This window comes from Misgurnus anguillicaudatus, chromosome 22 (assembly GCF_027580225.2).
Source record: "Misgurnus anguillicaudatus chromosome 22, ASM2758022v2, whole genome shotgun sequence".
Classification (NCBI taxonomy): domain Eukaryota; kingdom Metazoa; phylum Chordata; class Actinopteri; order Cypriniformes; family Cobitidae; genus Misgurnus; species Misgurnus anguillicaudatus.
In genome coordinates this window covers 643,323-669,931 of record NC_073358.2, presented here as the reverse complement: position 1 = coordinate 669,931, position 26,609 = coordinate 643,323, and the positions used below count along the sequence as shown (strand labels likewise).

General features: G+C 35.5%; 1 protein-coding gene across 2 annotated transcripts; it reads left to right on the top strand.

Moving 5' to 3' along the window:
• Positions 1–599: 599 nt before the first annotated feature.
• On the top strand, positions 600–10,521 carry lhx3 (LIM homeobox 3). 2 transcript variants are annotated; one of them, XM_055200273.2, is made up of 6 exons: positions 600–898; positions 5,259–5,430; positions 5,511–5,713; positions 6,560–6,711; positions 9,074–9,245; positions 9,358–10,521. In XM_055200273.2, exons 1-6 carry the CDS (start codon positions 829–831, stop codon positions 9,783–9,785), a joined length of 1,197 nt encoding a protein of 398 aa, XP_055056248.2. In that variant the 5' UTR covers positions 600–828; the 3' UTR covers positions 9,786–10,521. The 2 variants fall into 2 exon arrangements, with proteins under 2 accessions (XP_055056248.2, XP_055056250.2); XM_055200275.2 differs by lacking the exon at positions 600–898 and adding an exon at positions 3,412–3,711.
• Positions 10,522–26,609: the final 16,088 nt, after the last annotated feature.

The window sequence follows — 26,609 nt, the reverse complement described above, 5'->3', positions numbered from 1 at the left end:
TGTTACAACATTGTCTTGTCTTTGTTGTCTTGTCTCTAGATCATGTAGATAGAAAGAAAAATATAATTTGTGTTTTGAAGTGTATCTGCATTCAGATTAATTTAAATCATTTACCCATCATCACAACCCAATTTAAATGTTTTTTAAACAAAAACTGAAAATATGAAAAACCAAATCACGGGTCACCCCTAAAACTGTAAAAGCACCGTTTTGCCCAACAGAAACTGTAATGTATTAATGTGACAACGCAAAAAGATATTTATTTAAAAAATTCAAGTCTTTAGAATCAAATCAATGTAATTGATATTAAGATTGAATTAAATCTGAATGTACTCAGTTGACTCTTGTCTTTATGAACGCCAATGTGATTTTATTGTCACTTTATTGTGCCAGTTTATGACTAAAGAAACAATAGAAGCACTGGTTTGGTGGATGTCATATGTTCAAGTATCATTTGAGATAAACGGGAGGAACGGTTTTTTTGTGGGGGGGGGGGGGGGGTCGCGCCTCCTTCAGCACCGTGGACAGAGACACAAACACACACGCGCGCACGCACACAGTCACGCGCTCCGCTCCTGCGCTTTTGTGATGCTAAACGTGCAGGTCATGAGGATCCTCCTCCCTCAAAGCTTCAGATCAACACGAGGATTCAAAGCAAACACTGCTGAAAAGTTGCAGACAGAAGAACAAACGAACATTTCTGTGAATATTCTGCGTTCGTCGCGTTTGTTTTAAACGGTCACAAACTCGCTTTTCTATTTCTCTTTATATCTCCTTTACCATGAAATAATTTTCACATGTTGTAAGTTTATTTTCATTTGAGTCACAATGTTGCTGGAACATCCAGGATCAAGCTGTCAAAACGCTGGAAGTTTCTCTAGATACAGCTCGAGTCAAGGTAAGAGATGCTCTGCAGATATTTCAGCAGGTTTCTGTGTTTTGAAATGAGCTGTTTAACATGGAAATGATGTGAAACACTGACAGACTCTCATCAATGAGCCGTGACGTGTCGTGTCTGGTTAAACACAAAAGCGCCATTGAACAGTTAACTACTTAACAAATTAACAGTTAAAGCGTTTGGCGTGCTGTGACCTTCGTTAATATGCGCGAAAGATTACATGTGTGAATTTTAAATTCGTATTGTGTTTGTATCTTTAATTTAATCAACGTAAGAAAGCTAGTAATATTTTTATACATCCTTAATAAAATATTATGAAAAGCAAACAACCTGATGAGACAGCAGAAATCTCACATATCCACATAGAACTGAAAATATGTATTTGCAGAATAACTAATACACTGAAGAACCAATCATGTAAACATGTTTGAGCTTTACAAATATAAATAGGTAAATTTAAAAAATATATATTTTTAATTTAAAACTTCAGTGTTGTTCTGGATACAAGGTTTGAAGTTTCTCGATTTTAAACGACACCAGACGAATTTTTCTTGCTCTTAACATTTGCGTTTCAGAAACGTTATGAATATGTAATGAGCAACATTGTTAGCGCGTGGAACAGATGTTAAGCGCGTGCTGTCATGGACCAAAGCTTCATCCACACGACGTATAGAAATCCACAGATATCAGGTTCCTCTCGACAGGTGCAGCACTGGACCACAGCAGAACTCTTATAAAGAATTAAAGATGTTCGTATAAGAATAAATGAGCAGTGCTTATTTCTGTTGATTCTGAACAAATTTTCTACATTAAGACGGACTGTTAGTACGAAACTTCTAAAGCAGGTTTGATAAATTTTTAATTCCTCCTGATAAGCAGGATATATTGTTGTTGTTATTATTATTATTATTATTATTAATAATAATAATAATAATAATAATAATAATAATAATAATTATTATTATTATTGTTATTATTATTATTATTATTACTGTATTGTACTGTATTTGTGTTACACATATTAAGCTATTTTACTTAACACTGACAACAATCCTAAAACGGCAAAATAATTACAGAGCCAGTATTTATATTTATATTTATTAGTTTATTTATTTGTTTGTTTGTTTTTGCTGTTTATTAACATGTTTATTATCATGTAAATGTACATTAACATTAATTCTTAAGAATAGCCTACAGACTTCAGATTTCAAGCTGCTGTAGAAAGTAACGTGGTTAAAATAGATGTCAAAATGTGAACTTTTCCTACCACTTTCCTTTCAGACACAAATGTAAACAGATCAATATGACATAAAAATTATAAAGTTGCAAGTAAGGACAAATATTGCTGCATCATCCGCCAAAATTCACTTTATAAAGGCGTAAAATCTGTGCAAATGTGTCATTGATTTTGAGTTTATCATGTGACACGCGGCGGTGCCACTAACGCTGATTTCCCAAGGCGCAGCCGATCAGTGTCAATAAAATTCATCTGCTTCTTCATCCCCTCCATCAGCATTTTATTCACATCTATTTTCTTTACTAAAGCAAACTGTTGGCCAAATATATTAAGAGATATTAAATAATCCGTTGAAAGTTCCTGTACGGTTTTATGTGTGGTTTTACAAACATGAATTTAGTTTCTGGATTAACGAAGCAAATGCGTCATCTAAAAAAAAAATATTTAAACGTGAGATCGTGCTATAAGGCTTGTTTGTTTATTTGTTGTTGTTGTTGTTTATGCATCTAAATACAGTGAGCATATTACAGCATTACATTTCTTTCTTCAGAAAAAATATGTTTATTTTACGTTTGCCAAAGACTAAACATTTCAGGAACTGACAGTGTTCGTAAAAATATATAATAGGCCTATTTATGGAATAAGTGGATAAACGTGTATTCTTTTAAATGAGAATGATTGAGCAAATAAAATCACAGACGCAGAAAACAGAAGGTTTAATCCGGTAAACATTTGACTCAAGTTATACGTGGTGAATATTTGTTTTTTAAGCGATGCGCGTGTTTATCGCACATTACTAATGGAAAATAATTTAAAGACTGATAATTTCTAACGTTTGGTTATTTTGTTTCATTTAGGTAGAGTTTTAAAGCACACATATAATTCATAAATGCGTTTTATTCACCTAGGCTTGTGTAAAGACGGTCTTAAGAAACGAATTTTAGTTTTTAGTTTTTTTTGCAAGCTAGGCCTACTTGCTTGCCAATGTCTCTGTATTTTTCATACATAAAATGCTGAAATATAATTTACACATTTATCCCATATATTAGGATGGATGTTTGCGTGCATGTGTCTAGTATTTCAGCAAATGTTGTTCTACAGGAAATATCATGTGAACAGCTGAAGGCATCGGAATGAGAACATGTAACTTTAAACATCGGAAATAACAAATGTGCCTTTGGAGTGTTAAACTTATATTTTTAACTCTAAAGCGCAAAATAAAGTGGTTTAGTACATTTTTGTGGTCGTGTATGACAGAAGATGTGTGATGCTGTGGTGCTTCTCGGGTCCAGGTGACGATCATCTGTTGTATCAGTCACCAGAGAAACTGGGCGGCGTTTCGTTACGCGTCAAAAGCCACACGGATCAGAAACTGAACGCGCGATGCGTCGCGTCTGTCTGTGAGACGCAGTCTCCTTTCCCAAGCTGTGTGCTGCATTTAACTTTAAATAAGTTATTCAGTTAGTTTTATAATTCATTCATGTAATAATGAAAATGGAGCAGAATAAGTCGCCGCCGTCCCATCACACAGAGATGCTATTGACTCTACTTACGCAAAGAGAGGAGTTACGCAAAGGTACACGATACTTCAGAGCATTGATGAAAACAACTTTTGCTTATTATCATGTGCAGTTTTGTGTTTAATATGGATTTATTTAATGCAATGTGTGCTGCTGTTTCACGTTTTAAATTAGACGAAAGCATCCTTATTTGTTAGTTATATATAACTATGCTTAGTTAAATTGAATGAGAAAACCGATAGATTTGATTTATTCGATTGTAAAGGCGTTTCTTTAATATCTTATGTGTGGTTGACAATGTTTATATCGCTGTAACATTGTGTTTTCAGACTGATTGTGACCACTGTGTCAGAATAACAACTGTACATCGTCTTGTTTCGACAAGTAAACAGCAACTTTTATTTTTGTTACTGATTTACATTAAGTCTAAAGCACAAAATTTAAACTCAATTTTGCTATTTAAATATGTTCTGTATTTTATTAAAACGAAAAATATTGTGACTTTTTCAAATATCCCAGAAACAAGTTGTTAAGCTGATGAATGGCTCTAATGAGGACTTAAATAGCAACAATTGAAACGAAATTTGAGTGGGAGATTTATTTTTTAGAGATTTTGAGATTTCTCAAATTTAATTTTTTACATATGCTGGTTTCCTGAATAATTGATACAGTCACTTGTTCATCAATCATTATGTAATTATTGTCTGAAAAAGACAACGTGGCCTTATTTATTTAATGAATACAAAATATGTAGTTTATTGGAAAGATCGAGGTATCTGTAAATATTGATGTAATACTCTAAAGTGATGACAGGTAGACCTGCTGTCTTTTTGACCAGATATAAACTAAAATAAAAACGTATTTGTGGATTTTATTACAGTCAAATATGTATAAGCCAAAAAACTGAGGAAATAAAAATCTTTATTATTTTTTAAAGAATAGCCTACAACAACGGAAATGTATTTATTAATCTATTTATGTTTTTTATTTTTGTGATTCTCATTGGTATCCTGCCAATACCACATAACAATGAATTAACATCAAATATTTAACTAATCCACAATAATGTCTTACGCTAAAATTATTCTCTTTTTCAATTAAAATTTTAAGTGTCGTTTATCAGCAGAAATACATTATAATTTATGGCATAATTTACTTATTTAATTGATCGTTCATTTTAAGCTTTGATTTAGGTGAACCTTCAGGATTAAGCGTAAATGTGTCTAGTCCTAAATACGCTTAAATACAATATACGTATTACAGCACGTATGGTGAAAGCAGATGTCAGTGAGCATGTAATGCAAAATCATAGAAGATGCAATAAAAGCGCGTTTATTTATATGACTATATTGCACATAGAAAAAGGAGAGTCATGTTAATAACGATCAAACACTATTATTTTACACAGAAATGTTTTTTTATAAACGAAACATTTCTCATCCTTCATATGTTCTGTCAAATTGAGTAACATATGCAAACTGTACATGCATTTTATTTTGACATTTTACATTTTTTTTACCCAGAGCGACTTAAAAACGAGAGGTCATATAAACAGTTTTTTTTTTTTTTTTAATAAAAAGGCTTTTGGTTTATGCACCTGTAGATATTCCTGTATGCGCGGGTTGTAACCAGCACATAGTGGATCGGTTCATCCTGAAGGTTCTGGATCGACAGTGGCACACTAAATGTTTGAAGTGCAGCGACTGTCAGTCACAGCTGTCAGATAAATGCTTCAGTCGAGGAGACAGTGTCTACTGCAAAGATGACTTCTTCAAGTGAGTTCATGTCTGTGTTTTACACTCTTCACACTCCTGACTGCATTACACCAACAACTGATTTGTATTTCTGTCTGAAGGAGATTTGGGACAAAGTGTGCGGCGTGTCAACAGGGTATCCCACCCACCCAGGTGGTCCGGAGGGCGCAGGACTTTGTTTATCACCTGCACTGTTTCGCGTGTATCGTGTGTAAGAGACAGCTGGCCACAGGTGACGAATATTACCTGATGGAGGACAGTCGACTCGTGTGTAAGGCCGATTACGAGACTGCAAAACAAAGAGGTAGGCTACATTCACGTCTTCATCACATTGTCACTTTAAAAAAATAATATTCATGACATGTGTGTGTGTAGACTTTTAACTCGTGTTGACATCGCGTTTGCTTCTGGAAAATCAGAAGTTAGATGAAACGTTTGCGCAAGCACAGTTCTGTCAAAGTCTTAATGGTTTTACTTCTTTTATTCAATGACCTCGCATTGATTGGCTGCTTTTAACTCTGAACTTAATCTTGCTGGTCGTGGGCTCGTCCATAAACATTTGACCCAGCTCAGGTAATTGCGCACTCGCCAGCCTCCAAATCGATAAATGCCAACGCCATACATAAGCATTATAGTGAGAGCTGAACAGATGCTGATGTATGAGGCCACACAGATGAATCTGCACTCAGAGCAGTTTTCGAGCAGATTCAGTCTCTTTAATACTGGACAAATGAAGGGACGAAGTGAATGATTTGGGAAAGGGGAAGCGTAAAAGTCATCGAGTGTCTTTCATTGACACATTACACTGCACGACACTGGATAATTACAATCTAAATGTTTAATACATGTATTCAGTTTAGTGCCTTCACTTCGCCGACCTTTCTCATTCAAATGCTTACTGGTGTTTAAATTAGCTTATAGGATTTTTTAATAATGATTCAATTTAAGATATTATTACACTGCACGTCACTGAAGAAATTAAATTCTACTTTTTCTTTGTTTTAATTTAGTTTAGTAGCCTACATCACAGTGTGCTTCCAATAATACAGAATTTTAACGTAAACCACGATGCAGTTTATGTTTATATTGACATATTTTAGGTTATTTTAAGGTTTTTATCATCAGATTGTTTCTTTTTTTCTTATTACAGAGGCTGACTCGACGGCGAAACGACCCCGCACGACAATCACCGCCAAACAATTAGAAACTCTGAAGAACGCGTATAATAACTCCCCGAAACCCGCGCGACACGTGCGCGAGCAGCTGTCGTCAGAGACCGGACTTGACATGCGCGTGGTGCAGGTATAGCCTATTATTCACAGTTAATAAACCTAACAAATGTTTAGTTGGGTTGTTTTTGTCATGTAATTGTTAGGCCTATATAAAGAATGTTGCTAAGGCTATCCAACAAAATATTTTACAGTGTGTCAAAATTGTCAGTATTGTTAATTTGTAAACTACAGTTCTTTACAATTCTTGCAGATAATCGAATTTTACGCCAAATAGGCCTACATTAAAATGAACATAAAACCGCTAATCATAAAATTACAAATGCATCACAATTATTAAAAGAGCAATAATAATCTAGATTCAAACTAAAATAATGTGATACAATAAAAAACTGAATGTTATCTTAAAGTTTGTTCTGTATGTAAACCTGAATTAAGCGCAAACTTACCTGTTAAATATAATCAAGTGTGTGTTTGTTCAAGAGCATAAATGATCAATTAATTTAAAACCATCAAATGAGGTCAGGTGAAGGAAATTAAATTTACGTCAACTGGGGCGTGGCCTCAATTATAAAAAACAACCACATCCCACGTGTTTAACCCGAATACAACCTTGATGACCACGGTAGATGTTATATTAGTTTTAATTTCACCGTTTTGATGTAGGCCTATATGATTTATGAGAGTGTGTTGGAATAAAGGCGCATCCGATCAGGTTAATTCCTGACTCGCTTACCTTTACCTTAACCTGATCAACATCAGTGACCAAAGTCAGACAAAAGTCCTCATTTACTGCATCAAGACTGCCGCCAAACAATCTGCTGGTCAATGAGTCACGTGACAAAACAAACATGGCGGACTTTATGAGCTGCGTTCAGCGGATGACTTCCGGTGATGTAGAAATGGACTGTAACAATAAAAATATAAGATAAAAAATACCATAAATAAAATATTATTGAACTAATCACATCATTAATTTTCAGAGGGACTTACATTCTATCCTTCTGAGTTCATTAAGACAACTTTTTGTGTATGTTTTATGTAATATTTAGGGCTGTTAATCGCGGTTAATCACATACAAAATAAAAGTTTGTTTTTGCATAATATATTTCTGTGTGTGTTGTGTGGAATTATTATGTATATATAAATACACACATACATGTACTGTATACATTTAAGAAAAAAATATGAAGGTATCTTTTATTTATTATAAAATATATCAAAATCCAAATAAATATATATTTATACATGTAACTTAAATACATGCATGTGTTTGTATTTATATAAAATAATTACACAGTGCAAACACATATATTATGCAAAAACTAACTTTTGTTTTGTGTGCGATTAATCGTGATTAATCCTTTGACAGCCCTAGAATTTGTGTATAGAATAGTTAATTCTAGGGATATTTTATGTACAAGACTTGTAGGGAAAAGCTACTGACTTGATTCCTAGTAGAAAAACACACAAAAAATGTAACTGAATCACACGTGAACCTTGAAATAATTTTACCCTTGTAACTATAACATCCTAGATAGCACACAATATACATCTCTGAGACGTTTTCTGACATATGTGATAGACATATAGAATAGAAGATGTCTGTAAGGTGTTTAGAATTTAAAATGTATGTAAAACCTTTTTACTAAGACGTTTATCAGATGTTTCAGCACAGCAGAGATGTAATCAGATCTCCAGATCTTTTGCAGACATCTTACAGATGAACCTGTACTATCTGAGTGTTTGATACCTTTATGTTTGTATACAAAAGCAGTTGGTTATTAGCATGATGTTAAATATGAAATCTTCAGTCATAATAAATAAAATTTAACAAATGGTTTGCAGTTTTTCAAAAAGTGGTATCTTTCTTAATTAAAAAAAAGAAGTGATACAAGATGAAATTTGAATAAATATCACATTATGTTTATTTAGTACTGTATATGATCCGTTTGGTTAGAAAACTAAAACACATTGGAACACAAGATAAGATGAATAAAATATGACATCATATTATTACTGCAAACATACTGATCATGTCAAAGATTCAGTTTCAATACAATGTCAAAATATTTTTGTCAGGGAGCTTTAACACATTTCAAATTCAAAATGATATTTTTTGTTATGATATCTGCTTTTTGTCATGTGGCACTATGGCCGGCACTGTACCCGTCCTGTGTGGCGTATGCTGTTGTTTGAACTGTCTGTCTTGTTGCAGTAGTTCTGTGTTGTTGTTGTTTTCTGCCTTGTGTAGCTTTATAGTGTCTATATGACTCTCTGTTGTTCTGATAGTCCTGGAGAAACGTTGTTCTGTTTCACTGTGTATTGCATCAGCTATAGATGGTTAAATGACAATAAAGCTTCTTGAACCTTTTATAGGATGAACTTATATGTAATATTGAGAGAATGTTATAATGAATTGCATTTTTGCACAGGTCTGGTTTCAAAACAGAAGAGCAAAAGAGAAGCGCTTAAAGAAAGATGCAGGTCGCCAGAGATGGGGTCAGTATTTCAGGAACATGAAGAGGTCACGTGGAGGCTCAAAATCTGATAAAGACAGCACTCAGGAGGATGGGATGGACAGTGACGCAGAAGTGTCCTTTACAGGTACATTTCTCCATAACATATCAACTGCTAATTGTTTAACATGAATGAAGAGCAAATGTTTATCTGTTCAGAGACAGCATATATTAAGAATCTTTTGTTCGTCCATATGCAGATGAGCCGCCCATGTCCGATCTCGGTCACTCCAACGGTCTTTACAGCAGTCTAAGTGAGAGTTCTCCCGCTGTGAGCCGTCAGGGTGGAGGTCGCTCTCAGTTTCCATTGGAACACGGCAGTATGCTTCCCTCTCAGGATCAGTACCATGACATTCAGTCCAACAGTCCATACAGCCTGCCTCAGTCTCCGGGTCCACTGCAGGCTCTTCCCAGACACCAGCCGCTCATCTCCAGCCTGGTCTACCCTGAATCAGGCCTACCTATGGTGGGACAGAGCGGAGGACAGAACGTGACTTCGGGGGTTCGGATGATGAGCAGTGGAAACGGTCCAAGCTCGGATTTGTCCACGGGAAGCAGCGGCGGGTATCCGGACTTCCCGGCGAGCCCGGCATCCTGGTTGGATGAAGTCGACCATGGCCAGTTTTGAAGGCGGACGTTTGGAAAGAGCACGAGAGCAGATGAACGAGGATTATACAGAGGATGATTTTTCCTCTTTTATTCTGATCTTTTTGCATCATTGGCATGGGATATGGACAGCAGAGTAGACATTTGGAAATCGGTTACTGATGGACCCTGAGAGTTCAGTTGAAATGTAACTTGGTTTTGGTTCTACAAGGACAAAACATTAAGAAGAGCTTACAACTCTTCACAAGCGTACGCCTTATGGCAACAGCTATCCAACGCTCTTATAATTTGACAAATTCAACCCTGTCCAGTTACAGTATATCAAGATGCTTGACAGATGACTGTACCACCAAACATCACTTATCATTGCTGTTATTGATGTTTAATGTGATATCACCGGTGAAAGTGTCTGATCGTTGCCAAATGTCTATAAACAGTGCGTTATATAACATTTTATCAATGTGTTGTATTTATTTTTATATGACCACCTTGGACAATATGGGAAACACCGATATGTAAGGACTTTGTATGTGTCACAACAGGTTTAGAGAAGATGTAGTTGTCGTTTCTCTAGTACTTCTATGCATTTGTGTGTTTTCAGATGTACCTTGTGCATTTCATTCTGTTCTGGAAACATATGACCGAAAGACGCCGTGTGGCTCCTGTATGTGTTTGTTTAAATGTTTTATGTCTTATTTATTCTCTATGATGATGCTTCAGTGATATAGGTCTTTAATAAATTTGTCAGTGAAATCCTATACTGTGGCCTTTGCTTCGTGGCACTGATGTTTATAATGTGTTTTTATACCTTCATTTGCTAAAAGCATGCAGATGCCGATCTTTTTATAGCAACTCATTGTTCTGCGCTCTCTAAAGACGGAGGAGCCATTTGATCCCGGCAGGTTTCTCCAGTGGCTCGTTTGGCACAGAGGCGGCGAGATCAGTCTTGGATATTTATTTCTCTTTTTTTCCGAGATTAATCACATTGATCTTATATCGGGGCACAGATAATGGACCCGGATCTGGCTGAGTCGGCAAATTGCCGGTCTGGCTTGTGACCAAAGCTGTATCAAGAGTTCAACGCCTCTTTAGTAGCCTACAGAAATTCGATGCAGACGGCACAGCAACATGTCGATTTGGAGATAAGCTTGCCATGTTTACCTGGATGCCCCAACATGACAGAAATGTTCCCCAATCTTTTAGTCTGTCTGGGATCAGGTCCCATGTGAACATTTCTTCATTATTTTCTTTTCTATGGCATGTTTAGAAAAGATGCCTTAAGATTTTAATTAAACTAAGGCCTAGTGCTGGCTTAGCCTTGTCTGTGAAACCGGGCCAATGTCTTGTATGCTATTTTATCCTAACCTAGCTGCAGTTGCTAACAGAGAGGATGAGTTATGGCGTTTTGTATGTTCAGTGCTATGTTTAGCACAAACATTTGCCAAACGATGTAATAAAATTATGTTTTGTTATGAAGTTATGTAGGAAATTTGAATTGTAGGTCAAATTTTTTTGCTTATCAATGAATGTGTTTATTTTTGGGCTCCACCATGTGAGCATGACGTCATGCCAAATTAGATTTAAAAATTTTGCAAATTCAAATGAAATGTTATAAAGTTGTAAACCTGACTTTAAATAATTTAGGCTAATTAATTTAACTTAAAGCAAATACGTTTCTATTGTTAGTATTATTTGGCTATACTTTGTCTGAAATAAATTCTCAGTATAAATCTAGCCTATGCGCATGCGCACCAGCAACTAGCCCGTTATGGCGCATGGATGCAACTGAATCATACGGCAGATTTTTCGGAAGAACTGAGTAAGTTTTACTGAGATTAATTGTTTGGTTATTGAATTTTATTGAAATGTACAAAGTAAATGATGTTACTTATTATGTTTTTTGTAATTAAAAAACACGGTTAAGCGGACGTTTAATTTATACTTTTTTATTATATTGTTTATTTTTTAGGCTACCTTTGATACATTTATTTCACTGAAATTGTAACTCAATATATAAACAAAACATAGTGTAAGCTAACAATTAACAAATAAGTTTCTAAGTTTATTTTTTCTTTACGTTGTACGTCTAGAATTTTTATATGATACCATCACAAGACAAAAATACACAGATTTGTTAGACAATAATGTCCCTCAATCAACATTTGTGTGCATTACTAATAAAACATTTTTGTGCTTGTAAACAAAAGAAACAGAAATATAAACATTCTTTATTTCTATTATTAATATTTTAAAGCAGCAAACAGTGAAATCTTCTGCACAGTTTTTGAACAAACTCTTTGTGCTTTGTGATTTTTGTCTTTTAAAGATAAAAATTTGTTGCATTAATCTTAATATTTTTTAAACAGAGAATGAAAGTAAACCATCACAGATGTAAAAGCAGAGAGATGTTGATCAGTGTCTGGTGGTCTTTTCTGACTCAAGCTTCTCCTGTGGTTTATCTGCAGATGTAATCCATGTAACTGGATGCGCGTGAGAGTGAATGAAATGTAAAAGCAGAGCTAATCTGAGCGGATCTGATCTCTGGTCAGTTTTCTTCTGTAGCTCAGTGGATTTGTCAGCTTGATTAATCAGACAAATAGGAGTTTTACGACAAAATCCTGATGCTTTAGTGATGGATGTGTGAACACATCTTAAACAAAACACAGATTACACCTGCAGGTGTTTGCCTTGTGAACTCAATTCATTTCAACAGCAGAGAGATTTTCATTTATTTCTATAAGAGACACTTCACTTCCTGCAGTGATTTTATTGTGTGGGAGAACTTTGTGAGAAAGGAAGATTTTAAATTCCTACACCGTAAAATATACGCAGCATTTTGCTAAATCAACAAATATTTTTAATGTTACTTTAATTAAAAAAATTAAGTTAAACAATTTCAACTTGATTTTATAAGTTATGTCAAGTTTTCACAAGTCAAAACCTAAAATAGTAGACTAAACTGACTTGCAAAACTAAGTTGCTGCATTCTTACAGTGTATAAATGCTAAAGAAATAAGTCATTGCAGAAATAAGGATGTATTAAAAACACAAAAGCATAAAATAAGCATGTCTCAGTACTTCTGCACATCTTTATATCCAACCTCAAATGTTATATAGAGTTTAATACTCATGTATTTGCCATATGCATCTCATTAAGTCTATTAAAGGGCTATTTCTGATTAAAAAGAAGTTAAGGTTAAGCAAGACGTATGCAGTATGTGATCCATTTTAATATTGGATTTACAGGTTTTGTGTCAATATAGACATATTTAAGTCTTAATATTTTTATAGCACATGAGACAGATACACAGCTTTAAATGTTGTTATCTAAATCATTAACATAATGAGAAACATAAAACGACTGCAGTTTTCTTCTTATGTTAGCCAAAAGACTTCAGTTAGTTATTAGGTATTTTTTTATTCTTTCAAGCATTAAATGGGAAAAAATGCCAAATTTGAGTCCTATTTTTGCTTCATTCTCCTAAATGCCAAAAATTATTAAATGATTACTCCACTTTCATAAAAAATCCTGATAATTTACTCATCCCCATGTTATCCAAGATGTTTATGTCTTTCTTTGTTCAGTCGAGAAGAAATTACATTTTTTGTTTTGCTATAAGACTCTTATGTCTCAGTTGGGATCGTATGACGCTGCATTGAAACTGCAAACTGTTGAGGTCCATTAAAGTTCACTATTTATGGAGAACAATCTTGAAATGTTTTTCTCAAAAAACTTCATTTCTTTTCCACTGAACAAAGAAAGACATAAACTTGGATAACATGTGGGTGAGTAAATTATCTGGATTTTTTTCTGAAAGTGGAGTAATCCTTTAATGTAAATCTCTGCTAATAGTGCTACATTTGGTCAATGTTCAGTTGTACACGAGCTTCTTTAATACAAACACCTGTGAATTATATATTGTGTTAAACATCATCTGTCGATAGGTATATGACCAAAGCTTTACTGCATATCAAGCCAAGCGGAGTCTGAAAGAGTCCAGTCAGCTGAAGAAAGCTGTATATGTGGTTGGTTTTGGTGTCAGATGGTTGGAGTAAATCAGCGGTGTCAGTAACACTTCCCCGGGGTACAACACGTCACCCGCTGCATTCAGGCCTAAGTGAGTAAGCAGCGGGCGGGCCGATGTCTGCCGGACCCCGGGGACGCGCGAGATTACTCAACAGCTTTCATGAGTAAACAATCAATTAACTGTGTTAATGAGTAATATCCTCTCTGTTGAGTCCTGCAGCAGGAGATCATGACTACACGTGCTTCTGCTGACATCTCTTCTGGTGTTCTTCTGGTGACAAACAGATATTAGGAAGTTCAGAGAGTGATTTTCAGAGATTGGGATCTACTACTGTACTGCACACATCTTAAGCATGCAGTATACAAAAACACCTTCATGAACACTGATAATGGTGCTCATTTATTTTCCAGAGGTGTAATAATCACCAGCTATCTCATTAGACTCTTCTGCGGTTCCCCGGGGTCCCTTTAGGTCTATGAGGTGTTAAAAGCTCCCAGGGGCCGCCGTCTGCCCGCCACAGACCCTCACAGTACACAGATGGTCCTCACAGACGGCACACTTTTCAATTACTGCATGTCGTGAAGAACCCATTGCTCAACAGTGCCAAATGACTCGGTGTGTGTATGTCTGTGTGAAATACCCACATTGTCACAGCCCACGCACACACACAAACACACACACATGCCATTAGAATATCAATCTTTAGTTGTGCGTCTGTATATGGAGGGGTCATTTTTTAGCACAACACAGCTGTAGTGTTTTGAAGTGTACGCGTGCGGCTGGTGCTGATTGATTTTGCTGTTTTGATGTGATGATAAATCACAGTGTGTGTTATGAGGCGGCGGTCCGATCTCTTCCACCCACGTGCGTCTCTCATGAGCTGGACGAGAGTTCACGGAGCGTTGTCAGAACGGTTAAATGCATCAGTTCAATATGAACGATGTGATAATGAATAAAATGCTTGAAAAGTTTCTTCTTCTTTTTTTAAAGAGATTTAGACGTTGTAATTCTAGAAGAACTGTATGTCAAACATCAGTATTACTACTACATTTAGACATTTCTAATAAGCAAGAATACTGTACAAGTGATGCATACAAGAATACAAGTATATTACTGCTTTTGCATCTTTAATGTCTAATATTGTATGCAGGCGTGGACTTAAAACAAGCAAACGTTCATTCTCTTAGATGACTTTGTGCTGTTGTTGTTGTGTGCTTTGTTTTAATATTCGTCTGGTGTCAGTTTAATTCCTGCTTGTGTTGTGCTGGAGTTGACAAGAAATCAATCAGATGTTGGTCGAGAGTTTTCATTACACGCTAACAGACAGCAGGTCATCATTATCATGCTAGATGAGAAGAGTGATAATAACACCAGAACACCTGCACTTACCTTTAGCATTCTGGTGATTCACATAAATAACAACTCTTCTCTACAGGTTTCATTTTTGTACATATGCAGTAAAATACTGTATAGATACTTCATTTATGACACCATGATGTTATCAGCACCTAAAATGTACAGCTAATGCAAATGTTAATGTTAAGAATTAATTATGTCTCCATTAATGCTTGTCCTGTGATCTGATTGGACGAGAAGATGTGTCCTAAGAGTTTAGTCTCATAATTATTCATTTATTTATTGATCAATTATTGATGATGAATTTATTTATTTATTTATTTATTTATTTATTTATTTATCCATGGGTCTGTTGAATGCTTTATTCTGATTGATTGAGAAATGTTCCACGGGTGTTGATTATTTTTCTGACCTGCCAAAGGAATAATTGACGAGAGGCCGTTGAATTATTTAGAAAATAATGCACACCAAAGGTGGAAATGTAGCACGACGCGAAGCAGAGTTACACTGTGGTGTGCATTATTTTCGAATAATTCAACGGCCTCTCGTCAATTATTCCTCTTATACCACGGTTACCACAAACATTGCTCTGGTGGTTATTTTAAGACATTTGAGTAAGAATAAAAAAACACCTGTGGAACTTTTCTCTGCAAGAATAAAGCATTCAACAGACCTGTGGTATATCTTTAATTATAAAACGGGCAGTTCTGGTTCTTCATTCTGAATGGTTGAAACGCCAAGCCGTGATAAAATAACCCGGTAACCCCACGGTTCAGACCGCATTACATAAATATCACTGTGCCACTGTTGCTGCGTACTGAATTATGAAAATAAACACCACAGTCTTTAATCATATTTTTAATTTGTGTACAATTGCACAATTATGGCGATATCCAGATACATGTCAATAAATATTGTTGAGTCATCTCGTCAATAAAGAGAAAACGCTCCCTGAGCAGTTTCTAACTCAAATTCATATTTCCGCTGTCCACTGTGTAGCTCTTACCCAACTTAAACACTGACGCATTCACTCAACACTAAAAACAGCGTGTAACAGGCTCTGAATCTGATCTCTTACAAAAGTTCTTCAAATAAATGGAATTATCTTTTAAAAAATTTGAGAGGTGATAACAAATGAAGTTTTGTTGTTGTTGTTTAAAGTGGATGGTCTCTTCTTTCATTTGATATTTTATGTTTATTTAAAGAAGATAATTTTTCTGTAAGGCATTAAACTAAAACTGGGTGGCAACTTAAAAAAAAACGCTGACGGGGAAAGAGTTAACCAATGCTTCATATTTATTTATATCATCACTTCAACAGTTGCACTACTTTGTTTGGCGGAAGAGTAATATTTGTACTAATATAATTACAACTTATTTGTGTTTTATTTTATAAAATCCTGCTAACGTTATGTATATGAAGTAACCGTTTTATAAAAGCAATAACCCCTGCGAAGCAGTGGGGTTACAGTGCATTTTATAACAGCTAAGCGTTGTGCCTAATAACACCCCTTAGCTGTTATAAAATGCACTGGTAACCCCACTGCTTCTTGGGGCTTATTGCTTTAATAACCACCAGAGCAATGTCTGTGGTAACCAGTGGATATATATATATATATATACACACAGCTGTGCTTGTGTTTCAGTGTTGATTCAAAACTGCATGCATGTGTAAAGCCATCTTTAACTGTCTATGAATGTTTTGCTGTTGGTTAAAATCTGGACCTTGAGTTCTAGTAAAATACAAAACATTTAATATACTGGAGTTTTATTTTTGCATGTTTACTTGTTTAATACGGTAGTCATTTATCTCAAACTCTCGCTGTGGTTTAAATCCTCTCCAGTGCAGGACACAGATTCTGAATCAATCTAGGTCAGAATATTTGTTTATAATATCATTGTTTTTTCATAATTCATGTCAGTAAGATGGTCTTATCTAGGAAATGATGGGGGGCACACACTAATCCTCAGGTCAAGATGTATTTATTAAAGATTAATAATAGAACATCAATCTCATCACACTGTCTATGATTTTTTTTCTGGACAGACGGCTACAGACAGAGACGACATTGTGTATTTTTTATCCTGCTACTACTATACGCAGATTCATCATTGGTTTTCTTTCTGTGCTCTGTGTTTTTCTCAAAGGCCATAAAATGTTCAAGATAGAGAGATAGAGAGAGAGAGAGAGAGAGAGGGAGAGAGAGAGAAAGAGAGAGAGAGAGAGAGAGAGAGAGAGAGAGAGAGAGAGAGAGAGAGAGAGAGAGAGAGAGAGAGAGAGAGAGAGAGAGAGAGAGAGAGAGAGAGAGAGAGAGAGAGAGAGAGAGAGGGAGAGAGAGGGAGAGAGAGGTTTTCTCACTGTACTGTATGTGGACTGAGATGCATATGCAGAGTGGTTGAATCCATCTCATTGTCCTAATGGAAGTATGAAACGCACGGACAGAAGACTGAAGCCGTGACAGATAGAGATAAATTTCTCAAGGGTAACAGTTCAGGGTTCAGAGTTCACTTCTGATCCAAATTATTTATATCCCTAATAAGTGAGTGGATGGAATAGATTGCTCGTCTCTGACCTTGCTGTTCATTGAAACCTCATCCCGTTGTGTTTCACTCAGCAGGCGGGAAAATCCTCTCCTCTATCTCACAGGAAGAGAAGAACGAGTGTTGATGATCCATGGAAGTGTGTGTGGAGCGAGCGAGTGAGAGAGAGAAAGAAAGAGGAGGCGGGGCTACAGAGGAGAATTTGTTTGCATTCCATATGGAAATGAGCAGGAACACAAGGGTACATGAAGGACGACCAGAAGAACAGCACACAACTCACCCTTTATAGAAATGATTTCACAGAGAATATAACTGCATTAAAATAATACAAGAGAAGAGTACAACTGGAATCTTATTCTGTAAGAGTTTGTCATGGCTGAGATTAAAACTTGTTGATGTTTGTAGATGATATTGTGTAGTGAAGCTGGTAAACGTATCATTCACATAATAACTGTAGATTCATTACATCTGTTGACCAATCAGCATCCAGAGAATGTCTCTAATCTGTGCTGTGTGTGTGTGTGTGTGTGTGTGTGTGTGTGTGTGTGTGTGTGTGTGTGTGTGTGTGTGTGTGTGTGTGTGTGTGTGTGTGTGTTTGTGTTTGTGTGTTTATAGTGGATGAACACACACAGGTTGCTTGTGAGCTGTGATATTGATCAAATAGACACGAGCCGATCTTTGACCTTTAGATGGCAATACAATCTCAATTCAATAGACTGAAGTGGCTTACACACACACACACACACACAAACACACTGAACACACACACACTGAACACACACACACACACACACACTCCACAGCTCTTGGCCGATCAATAGCACGCAACATGATTTCCACATTACAGATGGGCAGTCTCCACATTAGTAGAATTGTGTGCAACTATATGCGTGTGTGTGTGTGTGTGTGTGTGTGTGTGTGTGTGTGTGTGTGTGTGTGTGTGTGTGTGTGTGTGTGTGTGTGTGTGTGTGTGTGTGTGTGTGTGTGTGTGTGTGTGTGTGTGTGTGTGTGTGTGTGTGTTGTGACTGATCTCTAATGTTTGCTATAGTGTGTCTGTGCATAATTATTTACTGTGTCACATTTGATGTAATTATCAAATATTAGAAGAGCTGATTTCACTTAAAAAAGAACTCGCATGCTGCACTCAAAATTTTAATTAATTTTAAGTTAAATCTACTTCAGTGAACTTAAAACGTCTCGTTCCAGCAATATATTAGATTAACTAAACATTTCCTGTTCAAACAAATGGTCAGTTAAAGGTGCAGTGTGTAACCTTTAGAAGGTCTCTTGACAAAAAATGCTTACATAATACATAATAATATAATACATAACTATATAATCAGTGGTGTATAAAGACCTTTTTATAATGCACCGTTATGTTTTTATTACCTTAGAATGAGACGTTTTTATCTACATACACCGAGGGTCCCCTTACGTGGAAGTCACCATTTTGTGCCGCCATGTTTCTACAAAGGCACTTAACGAATTGTTTCCGACGATAACATGTTTTTCCGGTGGCGGCTACTGTAGCTTCTCTATGCGTTTCAAAAGTGAGAGGTGAGCAGTGGACTGAGCCATTCGCTACCTCACCACTAGATGCTGCTCAAATTGACACACTGCACCTTTAACAATATGAGAAACTTTATTTCACACATCTTATTTTTATAAAACTTGTAATGCTATAAGAGAACCCTGCAATCCTTGCCTCTCAAAAGAGGACACCTTGCAAAGTGAAGATACAGTACATCAAGTAAAGCAAAGGTTTCAACTTCACACAGAGACCTCTCACACAAATCTCAATAATGATGACAATAATTAAATCTCATGATGAGCTCTTAACTTCACCACAAAAATAATAAACATCATTTATAACAAAATACAACTGCAGTAGTGTAAACAGTAGCAGTTTATGTGTGTATGCTGCAATGCATGATGTGTTAAATGCTCAAATCCAAAAACTTAAATAAGCTCAAATAAATTGATTTGACTCCAAATGTCTTTGTTGAATGAGAGAAATCATGCATTAAACTAAACACTTGCATAATGGAGGAAATGTTTCAGGGTTTAGGTTAAGTGTATTTATTAAAACAAAATGAGCTGTATGAACAAATGTGTATTTGTATAAATGAGAATTTAGATAATTAAATGTAGATTAGAGTTATTATACTTTCATAATAAAGAGAAGATATATTTCTATTAAAAAAAACAACACTTTAAAAAATAAATGTAAAGATTAACATTCACATATTCAATGCAATTTCAATTCAATTTTATTTATATAGCGCTTTTCACAATTGGTAATTGTTTCAAAGCAGCCTTATATTAATATGAACAGTTTATGATACGATTTAACTTTACACAGATATATTATTTGAAGATATATGATTTTATCACTTTTTTTATTATTTTAACCATCATGAGAATGAACCAATGAGAGAGAGGTTCAAAGAAGAGAAATAAATGTGCTTGTTGATCTTCAGTTAATAGTGTTTTACTCTTGAAGACACAAAGAGCTCAACGTTCAAATTCAACCACACAACTAACTAAATAAATGAATCAATGATGGGTCTTTGTAATTCAGGACAGCTTTAGGGAAGCAGATGATATTGAATCTCTGTGTGTTTTGATGTGTCAGTTCAAAGGTTCAGACACTTGAGTCTCATGTTCACTGAATCACATCAAACAACACAACACAACACAACCACACAATTCAAAACTCATTTACTAATAGAGTAAAAACTGATCCCAGCACTGCACACAACATTCAGATAGAAACAACAGTGTCTGAAACACAATATAGTGCACTAGATAGTAGATAGGGACCGGTTTCAGACACGGTATGTGTGGCGTTATTAAGGCTGATTGGAGATCAGATGAAAAGTTAACATTAACCTTTGTGGATTGGTTGGCTAAGTTATTATAATTTTGTAGATGGTTCAATCTCATAAGCAGTGCATGTTAATCTGGATTATACTAATGTTTGTAAGAGCCATTTTGTTTATTTAATGTCCCGCGTGCGCTCATCTAGACGTCTCCTTCAAAGACACGGAGCTAATAAGACGCCTCCTCCCCAACACATACACAACCTCTTTATGTAATGAAATCACTAGGACTTGTATGTGGCATCGTGTCCTTTATAGAGTTATGGGAACGTTTTACATAAAATTCATATTGGACCATGTGTGCATAAGCATTTACATGTAGTGCTGTATTAAAGAAATGAGCTTATGGGCTGTGAAACTAAAGAAAGAAAGCTGTATATTAAAATGAGACACATAAATGTTTGGTTTAATGGGCAGATGCTCGCAGATCCATAAAACATTGAAGAAACTCTCAGACTGTCTGAAAAATATATATATATCATATGAAAAAAACACAAATTGAGAAACAGAAGATAGTTGACCTGCTGACTGTAATTCAATCACATTATTAAACTAAAACAGATTCTTTTATTGACAATATCAGCAGCACTTCTATCTACTGTATACAAGTCATCAAATACTATTCAACAAATAATAATGTCTCTGAATGTAAACCTATACAATATAAAGATGGAAGGCATAGTTAAAAACATGCTTAATTCATTCATTCAATACATTATGCACATTACATCTGTTTTACCAAACAAAAACAAACACTTTTGGCTGATAGAAAAATACTCTATAATTATAAAATAAAACATTCAAAAACTATTTAGAAATCGTGTCCATCAAATTAATCTCACACAGAATAATTTCATTAAACAAATCATTTAATTATCAAATAGCATTTAATATAAAAACATTTATTTATTTATTTATTTATTTATTTGCTGTTTTTCTGAATTGCTAAAACACATTTGTCAAAGTCATCACTCAATTTCTCAAAACCTTAAACACAAATCCAAATTGTCAAACTAAATTCACAGAATCCCTGACTCTTAAAAATCGAACAATTCCTTCAAACTATATTAAACTAAACCTTCAAATCATAAACACACACATAAGTCTATAATGTAAAACACTAGAGAGCATTCATTAGACACTGCATTTAAAAAAAATGGAAACACAACATTGCCGTGTGAAATGTGTGTTTTAGTGAGAAGTTTGTGTTTAGAGTGTAGACCACTATGAATGTAGTTCATTGTTTAGGGTTTTTAGTCTTTAAGCAATTCAGAAAAACTGTCATTCTTTATGTAAAAAAAATCTGAGAAATGAATAATGTTATCACAAGCTTTATAAAACTATCATTTGTTGTATGATGGTATATAATTATATCAATTCTGATGGAAGCGTCTCATTGGCTAATGTTCAGTGTCAGATTCTCTTTGTTGTTTGTGAACTCAGCAGATTGGAGAGGTCAAAGGTCAGTGTTATGCTGTTGGTCTTTGACCTCTTCTTACGGTCACACAACAAGTTCCTGTTGGATTTCAGTGGATTATTCATTTCTTTTATTAATGTCGAGCTGTGCCAGAAGCGGAGCCGGATTACGAGGAAGCTTCGGGAGTTATAATAAAATATCAAGATGAGTTAGAATTATGAAGCTAAAAATAATCAAATGTTGTTGAAGAAGGTGATCTGTTAAAGAGATTCAGGCACTTTGTATCATGTAGTCATAGATCAGTTTTTGTGTGCAGAAGACATGATGTGATATATATATAAGTGTTTGTAAGAGTTATGATTCTCTCTCTATAGTTCTGGTTCATCTGTGATATTATTTAATCAGTTTTTATCAACTGCAATGAGACTCTCTCTGCAAATCTCTCCTCAATCTGCCACATGATTCAGGTGTTATTCATACAAACCTCTCGGACTATTTGTGTTATAAAGTTATTACTGCATTATTATGAATGAATAAAACTTTATTGTCCCTTCGATTCAAACAGACTCTTCATTTAATTTTTAAGTAGATTAAAGGCAAAAATAGCTCAGTAAGGATCTGCAGGGCTAAAATGACCTTGCATTGAAACAACAAGAGTCGCCTTAATGTGCCGCATTACACACACATCGTGTTATAAAACATTTTTATGATCCGGCAGTAAATGCAGAGCTGAAGAAGCACACATGTGAATCTGTAAAGAGGTCAAGAAGCACTGATATACAGGTCACTCAATCTGATCTCATAGTTTGGCTTCACCTTGGGCTCTTAAAGCAATGTTAAACATCACAACACCAACTCTCTAACTGTATGTCACCCAGTTGAAAATGCTTTGGCAATAAAACTTTAGAGTTTTGGCAGTAAAGCACACGAAAATTCAACCAATGATGAGAGAGTAGAGAAATAATATACACTGAAAAAAAATGATTCATTCAATTTACTCAATTTTTTTAAGGTAAGTGGTTGCAATCAATTTATTTAAGCTACATTTAAACAAAAAAAATAGAAAGGCAAAACAAAACAAAAAACTTTTATTTAAATGTAGCTTAAATAAATTGATTGCAACCACTTACCTTAAAAAAATTGAGTAAATTGAATGAACAATTTTTTGCAGTGTAGAAAAAACATAAAGAAAACAGGATCATCATGAAATATATAAAATACATGCTATTGTTGTAAGTCTCATCAGATGTATTTCATTTAAAATGGTTGCTCGGGTGTTGTGAATGAGTACTAGAGAATTGTGTGTGGTTGTTAGGGTGTTATGGATGCTTGCTAGGGTCATATGAGGGCTTGCAGAAGTGTTATGGATGGTTGCTAAAAATTTGTGTGTGGTTGCTACAGTGTTATTAGTGGTTGCTAGGGTCATAAAAAGTGGTTGCTAGGGTGTTGTAAGTGATGGCTAGGATTTTGAAAATGGTTCCTGCTGTTACTGTATTTAAAGTTTCACTGTCTAGTTTTTAGCCATTAAATGGTGTTTAATAAAACAATGGTGTGTTATTAGTTTAGTGAGATTGTGTTTGTGCAAACATTGTATGACTTCAGACTCTCTTTTTTTTTTACATGCAATCTCATAATCAGACTCAGAAAACATCATCAGTCATAATATTAGTCAAGAGAGTTTTCTGAATATGACCTTGTCTTGTTCATTTTCTCATCTGTTGTATGTTTTACATCAGTCTTCATTCATCCTGGTTTTCTACTTCATCTTTCTCTCTTCATGTCTGGACTGTTCTCACACATATACTGTTCTCCTCGTGGACTCTGACAGCGCTCCAGCCTCCTTGTTTCACACTATGGATGTTAGGCCGGGACTTATTGATCACATCATAAATTACCCATGAGTCAGTGCGCTGCCAGGCCTTGTGCAGGAGTCTGGAGAAGCAGAAAAATAAGAGAGTTTCTATAGGGCTCCTTCAAATTGTTAATTAAATTCAAATCAATCGGCCACCATCTATCAGCTCCGCCGGGGCCGTTCACCAAAACAAAAATCAATGTGATGGAGTTTAGGACCTAACTTATACTCCTGTTGAAGAATAGAAGTCTTTCATTATATTATATTACATTATTTGTGAATGAATGATGCGTTTTAATGTAGTTTAAGTGAATCTGATATTCAAGAGAGCTTTAAAAACAGTGATTTTGCAGAAACTCATTTACGTGTGATTTATGAATCTAATCGGCCCCGGCGGGCCGGCACAGCAAATCAACACAATAATTATAAGAGTCGTTGCCCTTCCAAACACACTGACCAAACTCCATAAATCCTCCTGGATTGAATCTAATACTGAATCTTAAATTAAAAGCAGAGGATAAAAGTCCTGGATGGCATCATTTGGTTCATGTTTCTTATGTAATTTAGTCGTATAATTTCATTAAGTTTATATTTGAAGCAGTGCCAGTGACTGTATATTGGGCTCTTTACATTAACACTGCATGAATGCTTGTTTCTTTCAAATCATTCACAACTTTCACTTACAGTAAACTGAACTACAGCTCGCACTGACACTGAAGAACAAGAGACGACTAGCGTGAATTTGGTCTTATCCAATAGATTTGGCAGAAAACACAATCATATCCTTACTGTAATGATGCCACAAATACATTGTGTCCTCCAGAAAAATCAACTGAGAATGAAGAATGAAACATACAGATTCCCATTTGAAAGGAACGGTGACAGAGTCAAGAACCTTTAACATAAATTTGTTGCTGTGTGCATACAACACTTTCTTCAAGAAAATAGTTTTTAGACCAAAAATATCAAATTTAAGTGATTTTGTGCATAAAAGAAAGCAAAAAAATCTGCCAATGGGGTAAGCAAATTTTTCTTGAATTTAGTGTTTAAGAAAAATGTTCAAGATTTTTTTGCTTACCCCATCAGCAGATTTGTTTGCTTGTTTAATGCACAAAATCACTTAAATGTGATATTTTTTGTGGTCTAAAAACTAGACTTATTTTCTTGGGTCATTTTGCTCATCAAAAAAAGCATCTTAATTTAAGAATTGTTAGATATTTTTACTGAAAACAAGATAAAAATACTAAGATTTGTTTTTTCTTGAAAATCATTTTTTGCAGTGCAGACCAAATCAGGCTATTATCAGTTTATATACTGATCTATATATTCTACAAATTCAATCTTGCTTTAATCTGCATTTTCTCAACATCTCTCAGAAATGTGCATAGAAATGAGCTTTAGGTTTTGAATAACTGTGTGTATATGACACATCCAACAATCACAGTAAAACAATTGGCTGTAATTATGCAGCTGGTTGCCAGTAACTTACTGTAGAAGATAACGGCTGAAAAAGTTTCATGTTCATTTATCTTTGAACAAACTGTTGCCAGTAAATAACATAAATGTAAAATCTACAGTAAGTTACTGGCAGTTAGTTGCCAGTAATACCCAGTAATACTGTAATTACTACAGAAATTTACAGGTGTATGCAATGTAAGACAAAGGTTTTTTGAGATGTGTTTGTGTGCAGTGCTTCATTTTTCAAGAGATGTGAGGCATTTTCCATGTGCAATTCTTGGATTTATGTGTAAAGTTTAAAAATGTGTGCAAAGAGTTGTAAAAAATGTAAACTAACTATTACTCAAACCTGTTGAAATTATTGAATTAAAATTAATAAGATGTTGCAGAAATATGAATTTTGTTCTGCTAAAAAATGAAGAATAGTGTAAATTTTCATGAGAATGAGTAATTTTTCGATTGATTACTGTGTGGGACATTATGTAACTCATTGAAAGCATTAGTTGTTTTTTGTTTGTGTATTTTTTTCTAGATGAAATGGGTTTTAGCAAAAGAGGGCAAACTGGGTTCCTCTTTACTCAGTTTTGCTTACAATTACAAATCGAACGTTGCAGGTCTCTGCTCACGATTGATGTCACGTTCTGGCCAATGTTTCTCTCTGAACGCACACATTTGACACGCGATGGAGAAGGCCACAGCCGTAACCTGTTGTCGTGGATACGGTGAAATTTATCAGGTGAGAAATGGTTTTGAGGAAAGTGTTGGGATCTCTCATCCGGCTGGAGCATTAGAGGGTGGATGAGATTGCAGAAGGGAATTGCTTTCCTTTGATTCAGCGCTTGTGGGGGCTAAAAGAAGATGAGAGACAGAAGAAGAAGGAGAAGGGGGGCGTCCGTGAGCCGCTGTAGTGATGAGAGTCTCTGCTGCACCATTTTTCACAGCAGACAAAAACATTTGCCTGGATATCAATTTAGAGGCAGACTCGGCGTTCCCCTCCTGCCCTGTCATCCATCATCTTTACCTTCCTCCCCCTCGCACCACCTACACCTCCTCACCTACGGCCTGTCGCTGTACTGAGCCGCACCGGAGGTTAAGGCGGGGCGAGATCTTCTGAGGGCCGGTCTTCTCGCATTATGCTGTCGTCCAAGACCCCGCCCTTCACTGAGCCCTTATTGGCAGCTTCGCCAACAGCCCATCAGTCATTGCAGGAGCGTCATCCATCAAACATGGCGATCAATAGCTGGCCATGCATTCATCACGCTGAGGTGCTTATGGTCATGCGGTGTGTGTAAGTGTGTGTGTGTATGTATGTG